The 18,193-nt window shown below is 41.3% G+C and overlaps 1 protein-coding gene across 1 annotated transcript; it reads left to right on the forward strand.

Moving 5' to 3' along the window:
* Positions 1 to 8,310: 8,310 nt before the first annotated feature.
* On the forward strand, positions 8,311 to 8,999 carry LOC116132693 (GDSL esterase/lipase 5-like). The gene is made up of 3 exons (XM_031418364.1): positions 8,311 to 8,430; positions 8,509 to 8,694; positions 8,817 to 8,999. The coding sequence occupies exons 1-3, from the start codon at positions 8,311 to 8,313 to the stop codon at positions 8,997 to 8,999; spliced, it is 489 nt and encodes a 162-aa protein (XP_031274224.1).
* The last annotated feature ends 9,194 nt before the right edge of the window (positions 9,000 to 18,193 follow it).

An 18,193-nucleotide genomic window follows, 5' to 3' on the forward strand; every position in this document is an offset into this window, starting at 1 on the left:
TATTTTTGACAAACATGCAAATATAGCAAGTGCACTAGTCGCAAAAAGTAATAAAGTGATAAGAAGAGTATCGTTCCCACGAGAATAGAACTAAGTACCGATTTCTCTAGTTTAAGTCCTAATTGAAGCAACAATAAATTGGATTGATAGAAAATTAACTAACTAAATACGATTTAAGAAATTATAAATGAATGATAATGAAATTAAAGCGAAACCCAATAACTTAACTAATTAAACAAAATGCTAAAAAAAATGCTAGGGTGTTGATTTCACGTAGATATGCTAACCCAAATCATAGAATCTATTATCCAAGTTCTAATTCCTTGATTCAAAATTGAATTCCCTAAGTTGTAAAACATACATTCTCAGGCTATATTTTCCTATTTATCCCTATTAAGCTTCCGCACCTAACAAAATGAAGATTAATAGTTTAAAGTCTTTTAAGCTTAATGTAGATTAATAGCTCAAAGTCTTTTAAGCTTTATGGAATTCTATATAGATTTCATAAATCGCTAAACCTATCTCTCATAAATCGCTAAACCTATCTCTAGTGTTTGCTTAATCTACGGTATTTATCCCAAGAGGCACAATCACAAATCATTTCTCAATCTCATTGTGAACAACACACATTTGAATGGTGATCAAGCATCCAAAAGTTATTAAGCAAACAGATAAACACTCAATCATGAAATTAAAACTCAAAGTAAATCAATTCATATAAATTTGAATCATTGTATCAAGGTTATATCAAACCTAAGCTAAACAACTTAGTTCATACTCAAAAACAAAATAAAATAACAAAAACAAACTGAATCAAGATTCAACATTGAAAAACAAGCAAAAGATGGAGAAATCTTCTCTAATTTGAAGCCCGAATCTTCAATAATCTTCTTCTTCTAAAAGCTGCCTTCCAAATGACGAACTAAGACCCTTTTTCTTTCATTTTCGTGCTAATTTATACCTCTTTCACTTAAGGACCAAGCCCTAGCAAGCCAAAACGCGTTGTTTTATTTTTCACATCTGACGCAGTTTCGCCACAGCGAAGCTTTTTCCTTGCCGCGGAAAGAATCGTTCGAGCAACATTTGAGCATGAAAGAGTCTTAATATGGAAAAGTATTAAACATATGAATTGTATCCCTTTAAATTATATTTCTACTCGTTCAAGAATCAGAACAATCCGAGGTCTACAGCTCAAGTTATGGAAGAAATACTGAAGCATATCCAAAGATGTTTTCCTTCAGTTTCCAACATACTGTTTACGACTTCAAGCCAAGTTTTCACCCTTGTCCAGTCAGAATTAGGACAAACCCAAAACATGAAATTGTAGCTCTACTTCTTAGCTTTCCAAAGCTTCTAAAATCAGGTCATTCTGAGTTTCCAAGCTCAAGTTACGTAATTTACGCTCAAAACTGTCATCTATACTCAAAATCATCGTTTAGGCCTACAAAGACAAATTAATAGAATTAGGTAGCAATTATGGTCCAATTTGTATGAGAAGTATCCTAAATCCTATCGAATTCAATACAAAATCATAGGGAAAAATAGGATTATCATTTACAATAACCACAAATTAACCAAAAATATTCTACATAAATTTAGAATTCAATCACAACTCTAATAAAAGTAAAATACACAAAGGTTTACAAAAATATGGATTACAATCACTCCAAATCCAGATACGCATGTAAAAGGGAAGGGAAGTTGGGAATTGGGAAAGAAAAACTTGAATATAAAAAAGGCAAAACCTAACTTTTTTCTTTTTTTTTACCTTTTAAAAAAACTTCTCAAATTTTTTTTAAAAGTTGAGGACAGGCCTAGGCCTACCCTCAAAGGGCCTAGGTCCGCCCCTGGATTACAAGGCAGCTTTCCGACCCTATGGAGAGACTTTCTTGAATTTTTCGACCGGAAGAAGTTGCGATGGTCGTCTTATCCCCGACTTTGTTGGTATGCCAGAACATATTTTTAATTTTAATTTCTTAAACATTCATATGAATGTCAATCAAATACCAAACTAATTTTGCTTTGTTCTTTAAATATTGTTGCAGCAACGTACCTTACCACTATTGCTACCATATTTATATCCTGGTCTTAATAATTTCAACAATGGAATTAATTTTGCAGGTGCGGGAGCAGGTGTTCTTCCTGAAACTGATCCAAAGACGGTATGTAAAGCATCTTGAATTTGATCCCTTAAGTATATTGTAACATCCCGACCCATTGTCAAAATATTATCCACTTTGGTCACACAGTCTATTATAGTTTTGCCTTGATATGTGTGTCAACTAAGTGATTTTAAAAAGGTGGCCAATTTGCTGAACAGCAACTGGGTGACGCAGAGGCCAAAAAGATACTAATGGATGCAATCTACTTGAACAGCTTTGGTCACACAATCTATTATAGCTTGATGACTGTTTATATGGACTTCTTCTAGATCTAATGCTGACCTCTACAAAAAAGATAGATGTATTCATACAACAATTTATACAAAAAGTGGCACTCATTTAACTCATGGTGTATAATTGTACCTTGCTATCTCCTTTTCAATGTAGAAAATAGGTTATACCAAACTGACACATTTCCTACCAAACTAGTTAGCTAGTCAAACTTTCAAGATTGTTAGTTGTGTTTAGCTAGTGGGAAGGAGCTTGCGGGATGTTCGCGAACTGTTGGCACTTGTCACACTTTTTTACAAAGTTGAAAATGTCTTCTTGAAGTAGGGGCCAATAGTATCCTTGGCGGACAATCTTATTGGCGAGGGATCGAGCGGCAGTGTGATTACCATAGATCCCTTCATGTATCTTCCTCATAATATAATCTGCTTCCTCGTTGGTTACACATCGGAGGAGAGGGGCACTAAACCCTCGTTTGTACAACTGATCCCTAACGAGTGTATAATGAGCAACTCTGGTGTGCAGGATTTTTGTCTCAGTCTTGTCGCTGAGTAGGGTCTCATCTCGGAGATACGAAATGATTGGGGTCATCCAGGAGATTGATTTTGTTATGGCTATTGTTTGTTCAGGTGAGCTGATACTAAGAATCTCTATGTACTGAACTGGAATATTGTCCGGTACACCTTAGTCGAGCGATGAGGCTATTTTTGCCAAGGCATCCGGGATAGAGTTACTATCTCTTGTGATTTACTTGATCGTGAAGTGCTTGAAAGACTCGAGTGTGGCCTTTGCTTTCTTCAGGTAGCTGATCATGTTTTCTTCCTTGGTTTGGTATTCTCCCAAGATCTGATTTACAACCAGCTAGGAGTCGCTGTGAATGATGATCGTGTCGGATCCCATTTCTCTCGCTAGTCGCAGACCAGCGAGTAGCACTTTATATTTAGCCTTATTGTTAGTAGCCTGGAACCCGAACCAAAGGATTCCATGAATGTGTGTCCCTTCGAGACTAAGAAGGAGAAGATTTGCTCTGGCCCTTTTCCTGTTCGAGGAACCATCGACAGAGAGGCTCCAAGTCGACAGGTTTTGAACGGTCTCCTAGACGACTTTGTTGGTCGATTGCTCACGTCTTCGATCGGGCTGGTTCGAGAATTCTGAAATGAAATCGGCAACAACTTGCCCTTTGATGATTGCTTTTGGTCTGTAATGTAGATCGAATTGACTCAGTTCTATTGCCCATTTAAGTAACTTGCCCGAAGCCTCCGGCTTCTGAAGAACTTGCCTGAGTGAGTGATTGGTCTAAACATGGATTGTGTGGGCATGGAAGTAGGGTCGTAACTTTCTGGAGGCGATTAGTAGGGCATAAGCTAATTGCTCCATTTCTAGATATCGCATCTCAGTATCCAGCATTCGTTTGCTCGCGTAATACACTGGCCATTGAACTCTGCCTTCTTCCCGAATGAGAGTTGCACTGACCGCATATTGAGAGACAGACAGGTATAGGAGTAGAATTTCCTTAGGAAGAGGATTGGACAGGAGATGTGGTCTTCCGAGGTGTTCTTTTATACTCTGAAAGGCCTGTTTGCACTCTGGAGTCTATTCGAATTTCTTGTTGGCCCTAAGAACATTAAAAAATGGCAAGCAATGAGTTGTTGCTCTTGATATGAAGCGACTTAGAGCCACTATCCTACCATTCAGGCTCTGAACCTATTTTTTGTTGGTGGGCCTTTTCATATCGAGGAGAGCTTGGATCTTTTTGCGGTTAATTTCAATTCCCCGCTGGTTAACCATGTACCCCAGGATCTTTCCCAAGGATACCCCGAATGAGCACTTGAGAGGATTGAGCTTCATCCTGTACTTATGGAGCACGTCGAACATTTCAATGAGATGCGTTATGTGATCTAAAGCAACATGTGACTTAACTAGCATGTCATCAACATGGATTTCCATCATTTTGCCGATTTGTTTGGAAAACATATGGCTGAGCAGCCACTGATAAGTTGTCCTATCGTTCTTTAAGCCGAAGGGCATGACCTTGTAACAATACAATCCCCGATCTATAACAAACGAGGTATGCTCTTCGTCTGATGTGTACATCGGGATCTTATTATACCCCGAGTAGGCATCCATAAAGCTTGGCAGCTCATGCCCAAAGGTGGCATCAATGAGCTGGTTGATCCTTGGCAAGAGAAAGTTATCCTTTGGACATGCTTTGTTGAGGTCGGTGAAGTCGACGCAGGTTTGCCATTTTCTGTTGGGCTTCTTTACCAAGACTGGATTGACAACCTAGCTCGGGTAAAGTGCCTCTTGAATAGACCTATTCAAGAGGAGCTTATCCACCTCAATTTTTAGGGCAGCATAGAGTTCAAGGTCCATTGCTTTTCTCTTCTGGCGAACCGGCTTGACCGCATTGTCAATGTTAGTGCATGACATATTACGTTCGGGCTTATCCCAACCATATCGGTGTGAGTCCATGCAAAAATATGGACATTCTCTTTAAGGAAGCTCGTTAGACTTTCGGTGAGCTGGGGGTTGAGATTACTCCTTATTCTTAATACTTTGGTTGGCTCATTTTCATTGGTTGATACCTTTGATAGGTCCTCAACTAGCCTGCTGTGAGGGCACTCCTGGATGCGAGAATCCATATTGTCCTCTACTAGTGCGGGCTGTGGCTCGATTCTGCTTATTGCCATGGTCTGCTCGGGGATGCCCATTAGCTTTCCCTCTCCCTCACATGCCATCTGGACTGCCCTTATGTAGCAATCACGAGATTCACGTTGGGATCCTTATACTTCCTCGATCCACGTTAAGGTGGGGAACTTCATCTTCAGATGGTAGATAGAGGTGACAACCTTGAAATTCTGTAACAGATGTCGTCCCAGGATGCCATTGAAGAGAGACGGACAATCCACCACCAAGAACTCCGTCATCTTGGTCATTTTGTTGGTTTCACCCAACATGATGGGGAGTGCAATCATTCCCTTAGGAATCAGATGATCCTCGATAAAACCATAAAAGGGGAAGGAGGCAGGCTTTAGGTCTGCCTCATCCAATTGCATTCTTTCGAAGGCTTGCTGAAACAAGATATTTACGGCGCTTACATTATCCACCAACATTCTGTGGACTTCACACCGGCCTATTTCAGGCGCAATGAGAAGTGCATCATCGTGGGGGTGATGTAATCGTACTGCATCTTTTTTAGAAAAGGTAATTTATTCTTCCCCGCGGATCTTAGCAGGTCGCGGCACTGTGCTCATTACACTCAAAGAGTCATGGCGAGCTTCTTGAGCATACCTTTCCTAGGCACCTCGAGAGTTCCCCGAGAGGTGTGGCCCCCCAAAAATGATCCCTATGTAGTAGAGCCCCTTGCGACCACGACGCTTCTTCCTTTATTCCTCTTGATCCTTTTCTTGAGCGGGAGTCGGACTGTCAACATACTTCTTGAAGTGCCCCTGTTTGATGAGGTATTCAATTGATTGCTTGAGAGCCCGACACTCATCAGTGTGATGCCCATTGTCCCGATGATAGCGGTAGTACTTTTTGCTGTTCCTGGCTGAACGGGGATTCTTCACGGGCTCTGGTTCTCTGAGCAGGCTGGCCTCCTTTGATTTATACAGAATTGTCGATACTGAGGCATTCAAATGAGTGTATTGATTTTTGTCGCGATCGCGACGAGGAACTAGGGCATAAGACTTTTTGGGCTCAAATTACTACTTCTTTCCTTTCCACTGATCGTCATTAGCCTAACTGCGATCATCCATTCTACTATTCTCCCCCCGGTTGGGAACACTGGTTGAAGGACCGGGGTTGTGAGAGCAGCCATAGAATTTTCTATTCGGAGATACTTCTCAGTGAGGTCGTAGAAGCGAGTGAAGGAAATGTCATCCTCAAATTGTAGCTCTTTCCATAAGTCAGTCTGTGGGCGAACTCCTATGATAATGAGAGTCTTAACAGACTCTTTAAGAGTGTAAGCCTCTTTGTGGAGTTCTCGGTGAAATCTGTCTATATAAGATTGGAGGGACTCATTCCTCTCTTGTCGTATATTGCTCAAATAGCTCAATGGCATTAAGAACTTCCTATTTGCCTAGAAGTGCCTCAAGAATAACGAGCTCATTTGTTGCCATGAGCTTATTGATCCCACGGAGAGCGACCTAAATCAGCGCTTGACATGGGTGGTTAATGTCACTGCTAAGCAGCGGCATTTGGCCAAGTCAGAGACTTGGTAGAGTTCCATAAGGTCATTGAACTTGTAGAAGTGGTCCTGCGGATTAGAATTCCGATCAAATGCCCGCATGTCGGGCGTCCTGAATCTCGATGGGTGAGGAGCAGCTAGTATTACTGGAAAAGGGAGAGGCCTCAGCAACCTTCCCTTGTTCGTTTTGCTGAGACTTGAGCTGATCTAATTGTTGCTGCAACTCTTCAATCCGAGATAGCGAAGTTATCGAGGGGTTACTTTTCGCAACGTGGGTTCGACTCTCATGGTTGTGATTGAGAAAAGACCGAAGGTCGGGCCCTTCCTCTACTTGGTCGGAGGCTCCGGCATACCTTGACACACGCTGGCTAGAGCGTGTGAGGGTAGCGAATGGCTCGGGGAGTTTTCCCAACCTCCGCGGTGGTCAGAACCGACCCGCGGACGGTGGGGCTTACCTCAACGACGATGGTCGAGACCATTATTTTGATGAGGGTGGGAATCTCCCCACCTTGCACTTTTATGGGTGTGCCCATATGACGTGGCGTGGGACGGCTCATGCTGCGACATGTCACCAAGTCGCAATGCCACGGGTATTTTACCCGCTACGCGATCGGTGTTTGCTAGTCCCTCGGAGCCCTTTGGCCCACTGCTCGCCACTTGTTGCCCTTTACTCTTATGTGTTGTAGTGCGTGCGATATGGGTCTTTGCCATTTTCTGCACTTTCGCGTAACCTACGAGCGTCTTTGGCGACGACATCGCCTCGTTAGACTCCGGCGGTATGACTCGGTGCAAACGATCTAGCCTCTGGCTAACCATTTGGAGAGTATTGTTGAACCTCTCCAGATAATTCATCATGGCCGGGTCGAGTTGTGAGCTGGAAGGAATATCCTCCATGATACTCTGCTAGATTGACGACACTTTAAGAGAAGTGTCATTTTGTACCTGGGGGATTTTCTCATTTTCGAGATCAGTTCGCTTAGTTTCTAAACCGCGAGCCATTTGTTGGTGGATAGGATCGGTCAGAGGTTTTTGATGAAAAGTGGATACTAAATCAGGCCCTCCTTCTAGCGTCAAACTGTTGATGCTTGATTTTGACACCAACTACTCACACGTATGAAGTGCTATGCGAACTTAGAAATCACACGTGGTATGGAAGTATAAAAAAAGATATTGAACGAGTAGCACTTTTTAAAGTGGTTCGGATGCTCTGAGGCGGATCCTACGTCCACTGTAATTATATTAATGGGCGATTATAATCAGGTCGCACTCGGCGAGTTGGATTACAATAGAGAGAATAAATGTATAGAGCGAGAGAGAGAGAGAGAGAGTATGTTTTTAGCGGTGGATGAACCAACCCCGTAAAATAGAGGAGAGCCATCTATTTATAGTTGGAGGATTCAAGCTGGTAATCATGACTCTGCGTGCAATGTAGGTGTGGTACAATTTCTAACCCGCTTCCCATTGGTTGTCTGCACAAAAGATATCCTTAAATCGAATAGGGCTTCAGCAGGTGGACAATTCCTAACCACTCATAAGTCTGACGTTTACCTGCCTCACTGACGATAGCCTTACCCCTTTCGTCCTTGCGAGACGTGGCTGCATCCAGACAACAGAAAACCTTCCTGAATTCTAATTGGTCCTTACTGATTTAAGCTCAAGTCAGCCCTGGTTTTTTGGGTATAACAGTTTCGATCCATCTCAAATTGTGTTTTTTCATTAAATAATGCAGCAATGTACTTAAATTTACCGCTCTGGGAACCATACTTACAACCTGGAAGTCATAATTTTAGCAAGGGAGCTAATTTTGCAAGTGCTGGAGCTGGTGTTCTTGAAGAAAGTAGTCCAGATAGGGTATGTACAGCATTCTAGTCAAATGAATTACTATTATTGAGGCAAAATATATCTTGACAATGCTTTCAATTTTTATAGCTTTACAGCCAAAAACAGCTAAAGTATTTTAAAGAGGTGGCCAATTTACTGAAGCAGCAACTCTGTGATGCAGAGGCCAAAAAGATACTAGCCGATGCAATCTATTTGTCTAGCTTTGGAGGCGTTGATTGCATGACTTTCATCAGAAGTATTTCTAATCCTACCGAATTACAACAACGGGAACATGTAAACAAGTGATTGGAAATTTTACAGATGTGATTAAGGTAAAATTCTGCTCAGCAAACTTCTATTATTGAGGTTTTCCCATGTTAATCTTCTTTATATTTATTTTTCTATTTTTTATGAAGGAAATATATGAAATGGGAGGGAGGAAATTTACATTTCAGAATGTGGGACCTTTGGGCTGCACACTAGGAATGAAACAAGAGTACGATCTTAGTGGTGGTGCTTGTGTAGAAGTGCTCCAAGAAATCGCTAGTCTTCACAATAGTCTTCTGACACAACCCGTCCCGAATTTCCTCATCCCGTAGGATCCGGGCGCTCCCACAAGACTCGGATACCCGAGACGTGCCATGTAGAAAAACTGCGAAACCTGTTTAAAGACATACTTTTCCTGAATAACATCATAGTATTTCCATCTCCAAACATCTCAAAAAGACATGCATCATCTTTCGTTTTACAAAAGAAAATAGTTAGGGAAACTTTTGGTATCAGGTTTTCCACTTATACTACACATTCCAAAATATGAAACAAAAGGAAATACATCATGGAAAACATGAGTTCTTGAAACGAAAGTCCAGATTTACAATGCGACATAAATATAAGACCCACATAAAAGATGTCAACGCGTGGCACAAACCCTAGCGGTGTAATGGCGCCCGCGTGTGCGGGGCTTGCACTATCTCGCGAAGGTCCTGGTGGGGGGGAAAACATTTGAAAAGGGGTAGCTAAAAATACTCAGTGAGTGGGAAGAAAAGGGAGAGGTTTATAAAAGTTCTTAAAAAAGAATAATGCTAACATACAACAATTTTCAAGCAAATCATGGCAACAATGTAACTTTATGAATAGCAATAGAACAACAACCACCCCGTTCTCGCATACAAATACAATTTATATTCTAATCATCCTGCACTCAGTAATGTACTGTACTTCTTCCTTTAACTGTATCGGATCTGTATAAACCTACATATTATTAAAACTCAATTCTACCACACAGCTTAACCCTGGGGGAACTTGTCATAACCTGGTGGGCGTCCCACACGCGGCAGAGCGGAGGACGTACTGTCACTCCCGGCAAGGTCTATCACTCGCGCGGGCAGAGCCTCAAAAACTGTCATACCTGGCGGACCACTCAACGCCCAGGAGCAATAGTCTTCATACCACTGCATCGACCAAATCTGAAACTGTCATACCCGGGAATCCTGCATCGCTCGGGCAGAGCCAAAAATCTGTATCTCTGGGGGATGGTACTTCGTAGGTGGTTTTAGCACCTATACAATCTCACAAATCTCAAGTACATATAATCGTCAATAACACTTACCTATGTGCTTATAAATCATGCTATACGAATAAATTCAAAAATCACTATAGGGGTGAAACTGCAATATTTTAAACTTTCAGAACTGACATTTTAACCCAGACTCAGGCGTACCACAACATCATCTCACCACTATCCACACACCACCCGTGAACAATATCCCTTTTAATCTGGTCAATAACCATATAAAACATTTCTCACAATACACATCAAAAACATAAAGATGAAGAATGTAGTTTTAAAAGTAACCCAAGGAAAAGTATAAAGAATTCATGAAGACCATGTCCAACAAATTGAACAAGTAAGACACCTCTACCACTTACTACGGACTTGACCCATTTCTAACAATTTAATGCAAACTCCATTCAACATTAAATGCCACACCAACATTTCCCGTTACCAAACTCTGCATAATATGATTTTCTCCACCCTTCATAAGCCGAAACCCAACTCTCTCTTAGTGCCACCACACCCCAAATCAGCAGCCATCACACAAATTCTTGAGACGCACATATATATTTAAATAACATGCAGCATGAAAGCTTATAGTTTGGAACAAGATCTAATTCATTATCACCCAAAACTTTGCTCAGCCGAAACATGCGATAATTTTAGCAAATAAAACACTTAACTCAAGATTTGTGCACCCAAAACTTATAAAGAAAAGAGAACTTGACATGCAAACCGGAATTAAGTTTTTTTTTAAAAACCTTTTTGGACCACTCTCTTCTATCCTATAATTGGCTGCCTATACAGGTGCTTGGATTCGATCTCCACCGTGTCTCAGATTAGAGCTGTGTTTCATGACACATATCCGAAAACTCAGCACGATCGGACGGCGAATGAGCTCCGATCACGGTTTGATGACCACTGTTCACAGACTTAAAACTAATAACCTCCCTTCTCTTTGTTCTTTCTCTTCTCATCTCCTCTCCTCTATCTCTCGCTCCTCCGCCAAACCACTCTTTCTTCTCTTCCTCTTCCTTTTTTTTTTCTTTTTTTTTTCTTTCTTCTCCCTTTCTCTCCTCTCTTCTTTCTTTCTCTCCTCTCGTTTTCTTCTTCTTCCTTTGGGCGAACTGCCAGTTCCCTTCCCTTTTAAAAAACATTTTCTAAAATTTTTTTCTGCCCCCCAATTCCTCTAATTTCAGTTTAACCCGCCACATAAGCTTTCCTAGCAAAAGTCCAAATTTCCCTCTGATACATGCAACCCTTCAGGATTACTTTGATTTCACCCCCTTAACCAGCTTTAAACTGACAGAAATACCCCTATCTTACCACATCCAAAAATCAAAAAAAAAAAAAGAATTAATTACAAAACAATCATGATCACTAAATCAGGAATGGGTTTAACAACTTCCCCCCCCTTAAAAGAATTTTGCCCCGAAATTTCCTAACCTTATTGAAAAAGTACGGGTACTTAGTCCGCATGACATCTTCAGGCTCCCATGTTGCCTCTTCGATCGCATGTTTCTCCCATACGACTTTTACCCAAGGATGGTTCTAGTACGGAGCACTGCTTTTTATAATCCACAATTTGGCCGGCCTTTCCTCCTAAGTTAGGTGCTCATCCAATTGAAGCGTTTGTTGTGGAGAATGTGGGGGGATTGCTACATACTACGGAGCATGGAACATGGAAGACATTAGGATTCTCTCCAATTCTGGTGGCAAAGCCAATTGGTATGCTACTTCACCATTCTTCCAAGAATCTCATAAGGCCAATAATCTTGGGCTTAACTTACCCCTGCCAATCTTAACACCCCTTCCATGTGAAACTTTTAGGAAAACCTTATCACCCACTTGGAATTCAAGCTCCCTTCCCGCTTACGGCATAACTCTTTTGTCTATCTTGGACCCCTTAGTCTCGCTCCCCTGATATATATAATCTTCTCATTGGTGTCTTGCACAATCCGGGGCCTAACAATTTCCTCTCTCCAACCTCATCCCAACACACTGGAGTTCTACATTTTCGACCGTATAAAGCTTCATATGGTGGCATCCCAATACTAGAGTGATAACTGTATATAGGCGAATTCCACCAAGGGTAATACACCTCCACTTACCCTTGAATTCCATTATACAAGCCCGCAACAACCTCTAAGTCTGATTGTCCTCTCTGATTGCCCATCAGTCTGAGGGTGAGCCGTGCTAAATTTAGTTTGGTACCAAGCCTTCTGTAAACTTGGCCAAAATCTAGATGTGAACCTGGGATCCCATCCGATACTAGAAACAGGGCACCATGAAGCCTCACAATCTCTGCGACATAGATGCTCGCCAACCTATTTAGTGAATAGGGGTCTTAATCGGTAAGAAATGAGCAGACTTTGTCAACCGGTCAACAATCACCATATACCATCATGCTTATATGTAGTACGAGGGAGGCCTATCACGAAGTCCTGGTAATGTGCTCCCATTTCCATTGTGGAATAGGAAGCGGTTGGGACAATCCTGCTGGCCTCTGATGTTCAGCCTTAACTTGTTGATAAACTAAGCATCTAGAAACAAACTCAGCTACTCCCCTTTTCATACCTGGCCACCAGTAATGTTCCTTTAGAGTACGTACAACTTCGACTACCTGGGTGCATCATAAGCTACGAATGAGCCTCCTCTATATCTCCCTTTTCAACTCTTCCGCATTGGCCACACAAGTCTATTCCCCATCTTAACATACCATCGCCCCTAACCAAAAACTGTCCGAAACCCCTCACTAACTTCTCCCATTAACTTCATTATATTAGGGTCCATAACTGAGACTCTCTGATTCGATCCACCAAAATAGGCCTAACTTGAAAATGTGCTAAAAGTACCCCTGACTCATTCATTCCACCTCAACTCCCAAGTCCTCAACTCCTTAACAAGGGAGAACCACCTTCATATGCGCCATGACGCTCGGGTTTTTCTACTTAGGCATGACCCCACTACGTTGGCCTTACCAGGATGATAATCAATCATACAGTCATAATCCTTGATAACTCAATCCACCTTCTCTGCCTTAGATTCATTCCTTTGAGTAACAAATATTTCAAACTCTGATGGTCCGTAAAATCTGACAAGTTACCCCATACAGATAATGTCTCCAAATTTTTAAGGCAAAGACTACTGCTGCTGCGAGTTCCAAATCGTGTTGGGTAATTCATCTCGTTTCTTGATGTTGCTGGAGGCAGAGCTATTACTCTCCCTTGTTGCATCACACAAACCTAACCTTGACGGGATGCATCACTAAACACCACAAATCCATCATACCGGAAGGCAAGGCAAGTACCGGGCTGAAGTCAGCCTTACTTTCATCCTGGAAACTCCGCTCACATCGCATCCCACTCAAACTTTACCTCCTTCCGAGTCATCTGGTCAAAGGGGCTGCATCTGAAAATCCTTCCACAAATCTCCGAGTATCCAGCTAACCCGAGGAAACTCCTTACTTCTGTCACATTAGCGGTCTCTCCCATTCACCACTGCTTCTACTTTCTGGGGATCCACATAAATACCATTTGCGAGATCACATGACCCAAGACGTAATCTGATTGAGCCAAACTGACACTTACTAAACTTGCGCATAGAGTCTATTTTCCCTGAGGGTTTGTAGGACCACCTGGAGGTGCTCCTCATGTTCCTCCTCTTTTCTCGATACACTAAAATGTCATCAATGAATACAACCACAAACCATCCAGATGGACGAAACACCCTATTCATCAGATCCATAAAAGCTGTAGGAGCATTGGTTAGCCAAAAGGCATCACTAAGAACTCATAATGTCCATAACGGGTCCTGAATGCTGTTTTTGGTATATCAGTCTCCCTAATCTTTAGTTGTGGTAACCGACCTTAGATCTATTTGGAGAAGACCCTAGCACCTGCATTGATCAATAAGTCATCGATCCGTGGCAAAGGATACTTGTTACGCACTGTTACCTTATTTAACTGTCGGTAATCTAGCATAATCTGAAAGTACCATCTTTCTTTTAACAATAAATGGTGCTCCCCACGGTGACACACTAGGCCTAATGACCCTTATCCCCAATTCTTGCAGTTGTACCTTTAACTCTTGCAATTCCGTGGTGCCATCTATAAGGGCCATGGATATGGGGTTGAACCGGGAACCAATCTATGTGAACTCAATTTCTCTATCAAGTGGCAACCAGGAAGGTCTTCAGGAAATACGTCTGGGAATTCCCTCACCCCCAAAATATCTTCTAACTTCAATTCACTAATTCTAGTGTCCACCACATGAGCTAGATAGCGGGACATTGTTTCTTGAGTAGTCGCCTGGTAGTCATCGCTGAAATAACACAAGAAGGAAGGATAACGACGCTCTCCACAAAACAACTTTGGTTTCCCTCGCTTCTTAAAGGTTACCTCTTTACGGAAACACCACGGTGGCATGATGCGAGGCTAGCCAATCCTTCCCAAAATCACATCAAAATCGGGCATGTCTAGAGGAATCAAATCTACCTGCAACTCTGCTCACCAATCCTCACCACACTACGTCTATACACATACCAACCATAAAGAATCTCCATAGGTGTGATATTGCTAATTTACATTCTAAGGGTTCTAACTCTCTATTTGCATGCACAGCAAAATGATATGAAAACAAGAATGTGTAAAACCTGGATCATTAAATACGGGCCTCATGATCAAAAACAGTCAACATACCCTTAACCACGTCTGGGGAGCTTGAGCATCCTGCTCGTGTGAGAGCAAAGACCGAGCTTGAGTCTGAGGTCGCCCTGTTCCTCTCTGTCTGGCACTATTTCTACCTATAACACTACCCTGGGCCCTCTGAACCTGAGATCTCTGTTGTCCTTGAAACTGGCCTATTTCCTCTGAAATTCTGCTGAACTGAGGCATTATCGCCTTGGGCCAAAATGGGACAATTTCCTTGATATGGCCAAACTGCCCACATGATAACAACTGAAGCTCCTTTCTGAACTGCCCGCGATGGAACCTACCACAACTGTTACAGGGTGTCGTTGGCTCTCACGACGTGGTGTTCTTGAAGAAATAGTCCAGATAGGGTATGTACGCATCTAGTCAAATGAATTACTATTATTGAGGCAAAATATCTTGACAATGCTTTCAATTTTTTAGCTTTACAGCCAAAAACAGCTAAAGTTTTTAAAGAGGTGGCCATTACTGAAGCAGCAACTCGTGATGCAGAGGCCAAAAAGATACTAGCCGATGCAACTATTTGTCTAGCTTTGGAGGCGTTGTGCATGACTTTCATCAGAAGTATTTCTAATCCACCGAATTACAACAACGGGAACTGTAAACGGTGATTGGAAATTACAGTGTGATTAAGGTAAAATTCTGCTCACAAACTTCTATTATTGAGGTTTTCCCATGTTAATCTTCTTTATATTTATTTCTATTTTTATAGGAAATATATATGGGAGGGAGGAAATTTACATTTCAGAATGTGGGACCTTTGGGCTGCACACTGAATGAACAAGAGTACGATCTAGTGGTGGTGCTTGTGTAGAAGTGCTCCAAGAAATCGCTAGTCTTCACAATGTCTTCTGACACAACCCGTCCCGAATTCTCTATCCCGTAGATCCGGGCGCTCCCACAAGACTCGGTACCCGAGACGTGCCATGTAGAAAAACTGCGCAACCTGTTAAAGACATCTTTTCCTGAATAACCAAGTATTTCCATCTCCAAACATCTCAAAAAGACATGCATCATCTTTCGTTTTACAAAAGAAATAGTTTAGGAAACTTTTGGTACAGGTTTTCCACTTATACTACACATTCCAAAATATGAAACAAAAGGAAATACATCATGAAAACATGAGTTCTTGAACGAACGAAGTCCAGATTTCATGCGACATAAATAAAGACCCACATAAAAGATGTCAACGCGTGCACAACCCTGACGTAGGCACTACTGCTCGGCACGATCTCGAGGTCCTGGTGGGGGAAACATTTAAAAAGGGTGAGCTAAAAATACTCAGTGAGTGGGGAAAAAGGGAGAGGTTTATAAAGTTCTTAAAAAAAAGATAATGCTAACAACAACAATTTTCAAGCAAATCATGGCAACAATGTACTTTATGAATATGCAATAGAACAACCACCCCGTTTCGCATACAATAACAATTTATTTCTATCATCCTGCACTCAGTAAACTGTACTCTGACTTACTTCCTTTAACTGTATCGATTCTGTATAAAACCTCAACATTTATTATTAAAACTCTCACCACAACTGTACCCTGGGGAAATCTGTCATACTGGTGGGCGTCCCACACGCAGGCAAGCGAGGGACGACCTGTCATACCCGGCAAGGTCTATCATCGCGCGGGCAGAGCCTCAAAAACTGTCATACCTGGCGGACCACTCAACGCCCAGCAGAGCCAATAAAATCTGTCATACGCATCGCAGAGCCAAAATCTGAAACTGTCATACCCAGCGGAATCCTGCATCGCTCGGCAGAGCCAAAATCTGTATCTCTGGGGGTGGTACTATTCGTAGGGTGGTTTTAGCACCATAACAATCTCATGCATAATCTCAAGTAACATATAATCATACACATTACCTATGTGCTTATAATCATGCATATACGAATAATATTCAAAAATCACATATAGGGGAAACTGCAATATTTTAAACATGTTTAGAACTGACATTTTAACCCAGACTCAGGCGTACCACATATCATCACCACGCATTATCCAACACCACCCTGAACAATAATTCCTTTTTTACTGGTCAATAACCATATTAAGACTTTCTCTACAATACACACAAACATAAAGATGAAGAAGTGATTTATGAGTAACCAGGAAAAGTATAGAATTCATGAAGAACATGTCCAACAAATTGAACAATAAGACACTCTAACACTTACTACGGACTTGACCCATTTCTAAAACATTTAATGCAAACTCCATTCAACAATTAATAGCCAACACCAACATTTCCCGTTACCAAACTCTGCATAATATGATTTCTCCACCCTTACATAAGCCGAACCCAACCCTCTCTATAGTGCCACCCACCCAAATCAAGCAGCCATCAACATCAAATTTCATGAGACAGACTATACATATATTTAATACCATGCAGCATGAAAGCTTATTAGTTTGGAACAAGATCTAATTCATTATCACCCAAACTTTGCTCAGCCGAAACATGCAGATAAGTTTTAGCAAATAAACACTTAACTCAAGATTTGCACCCAAAACATTATATAGAAATAGATAACTTGACATGCAAACCGGAATTAAGTTTTTTTTTTAAAAAAACTTTTTAGAAACCATCACTCTTCTATCCTATTTGGCGCCTATTACAGTGCTTGGATTTCGATCTCCCACCTTCGAATGTAGAGCTGTGTTTCATGAACAATATCCGAAAATCAGCACGATCGGACGGCGAATGAGCTCCAGATCACGGTTTGTGATGATCCACTGGTTCACAGACTTAAAACTAATAAACTCTCCCTTTCTCTTTGTTTTTCTCTTCTTCTCTCACTCTATCTCTCGGCCAAACCACTCTTTCTTCTCTTCTCTCCCTTTTTCTTTTCTTTTCTTTTCTTTTCTTTCTCCTTTCTCTCCTCTCTTCTTTCTTTCTTCTCCTCTCGTTTTCTTCTTCTTCCTTTGGGCGAACTGCCCAGTTCCCTTCCCTTTTAAACAAACATTTTTCTAAAATTTTTTCTGCCCCCCAATTCCTCTAAATTTCAGTTTAACCCAGCCACATAAGCTTTCCTTAGCAAAAATGTCCAAATTTTTCCCTCTTGATACATGCAAACCCATCAGGATTTATTTCTTTGATTTCACCCCCTTAACACAGCTTTAAAAACTGACAGAAATACCCCTATCTTACCACAATACCAAAAATCAAATAAAAAAAAAAAGAATTAATTAACTTAAATACAATTCATGATCTAACTAAAATCAGGAATGGGGTTTTACATCTTCTGTCTAATGTCACTACGAAGTTGCAAAGCCAATTATCAGGATTCCATTACGTAATTTTTGATTTCTTCAATTCACTTAAGGATATGATAAATTATCCTACAAAATATGGTATGTTATATATAGGTCATTATTTTTTTTTTTTTTTTTCTTTTAAATGCTCAAATGTAATCTAGCTTATACTCTTAACTTTTGCTGTAAACCATGTATATTGTAGGTTTCAATGTGCCAGAAATTGCATGTTGTGGCATCGGTTCACGTCGGGGTTTCAAATGCGGAAGAG

This window comes from Pistacia vera, unplaced genomic scaffold, assembly GCF_008641045.1.
Source record: "Pistacia vera cultivar Batoury unplaced genomic scaffold, PisVer_v2 Contig259, whole genome shotgun sequence".
Taxonomy (NCBI): Eukaryota; Viridiplantae; Streptophyta; class Magnoliopsida; order Sapindales; family Anacardiaceae; genus Pistacia; species Pistacia vera.

Coding starts and splice junctions, on each gene's coding strand:
- LOC116132693 (XM_031418364.1), top strand. CDS start 8,311: ATGTACTTAAATTTACCGCTCTGGGAACCATACTTACAACCTGGAAGT. Junction 8,431..8,508: donor AAGAAAGTAGTCCAGATAGG/GTATGTACAGCA, acceptor CAATTTTTATAG/CTTTACAGCCAAAAACAGCT. Junction 8,695..8,816: donor AATTACAACAACGGGAACAT/GTAAACAAGTGA, acceptor TTTTTTATGAAG/GAAATATATGAAATGGGAGG.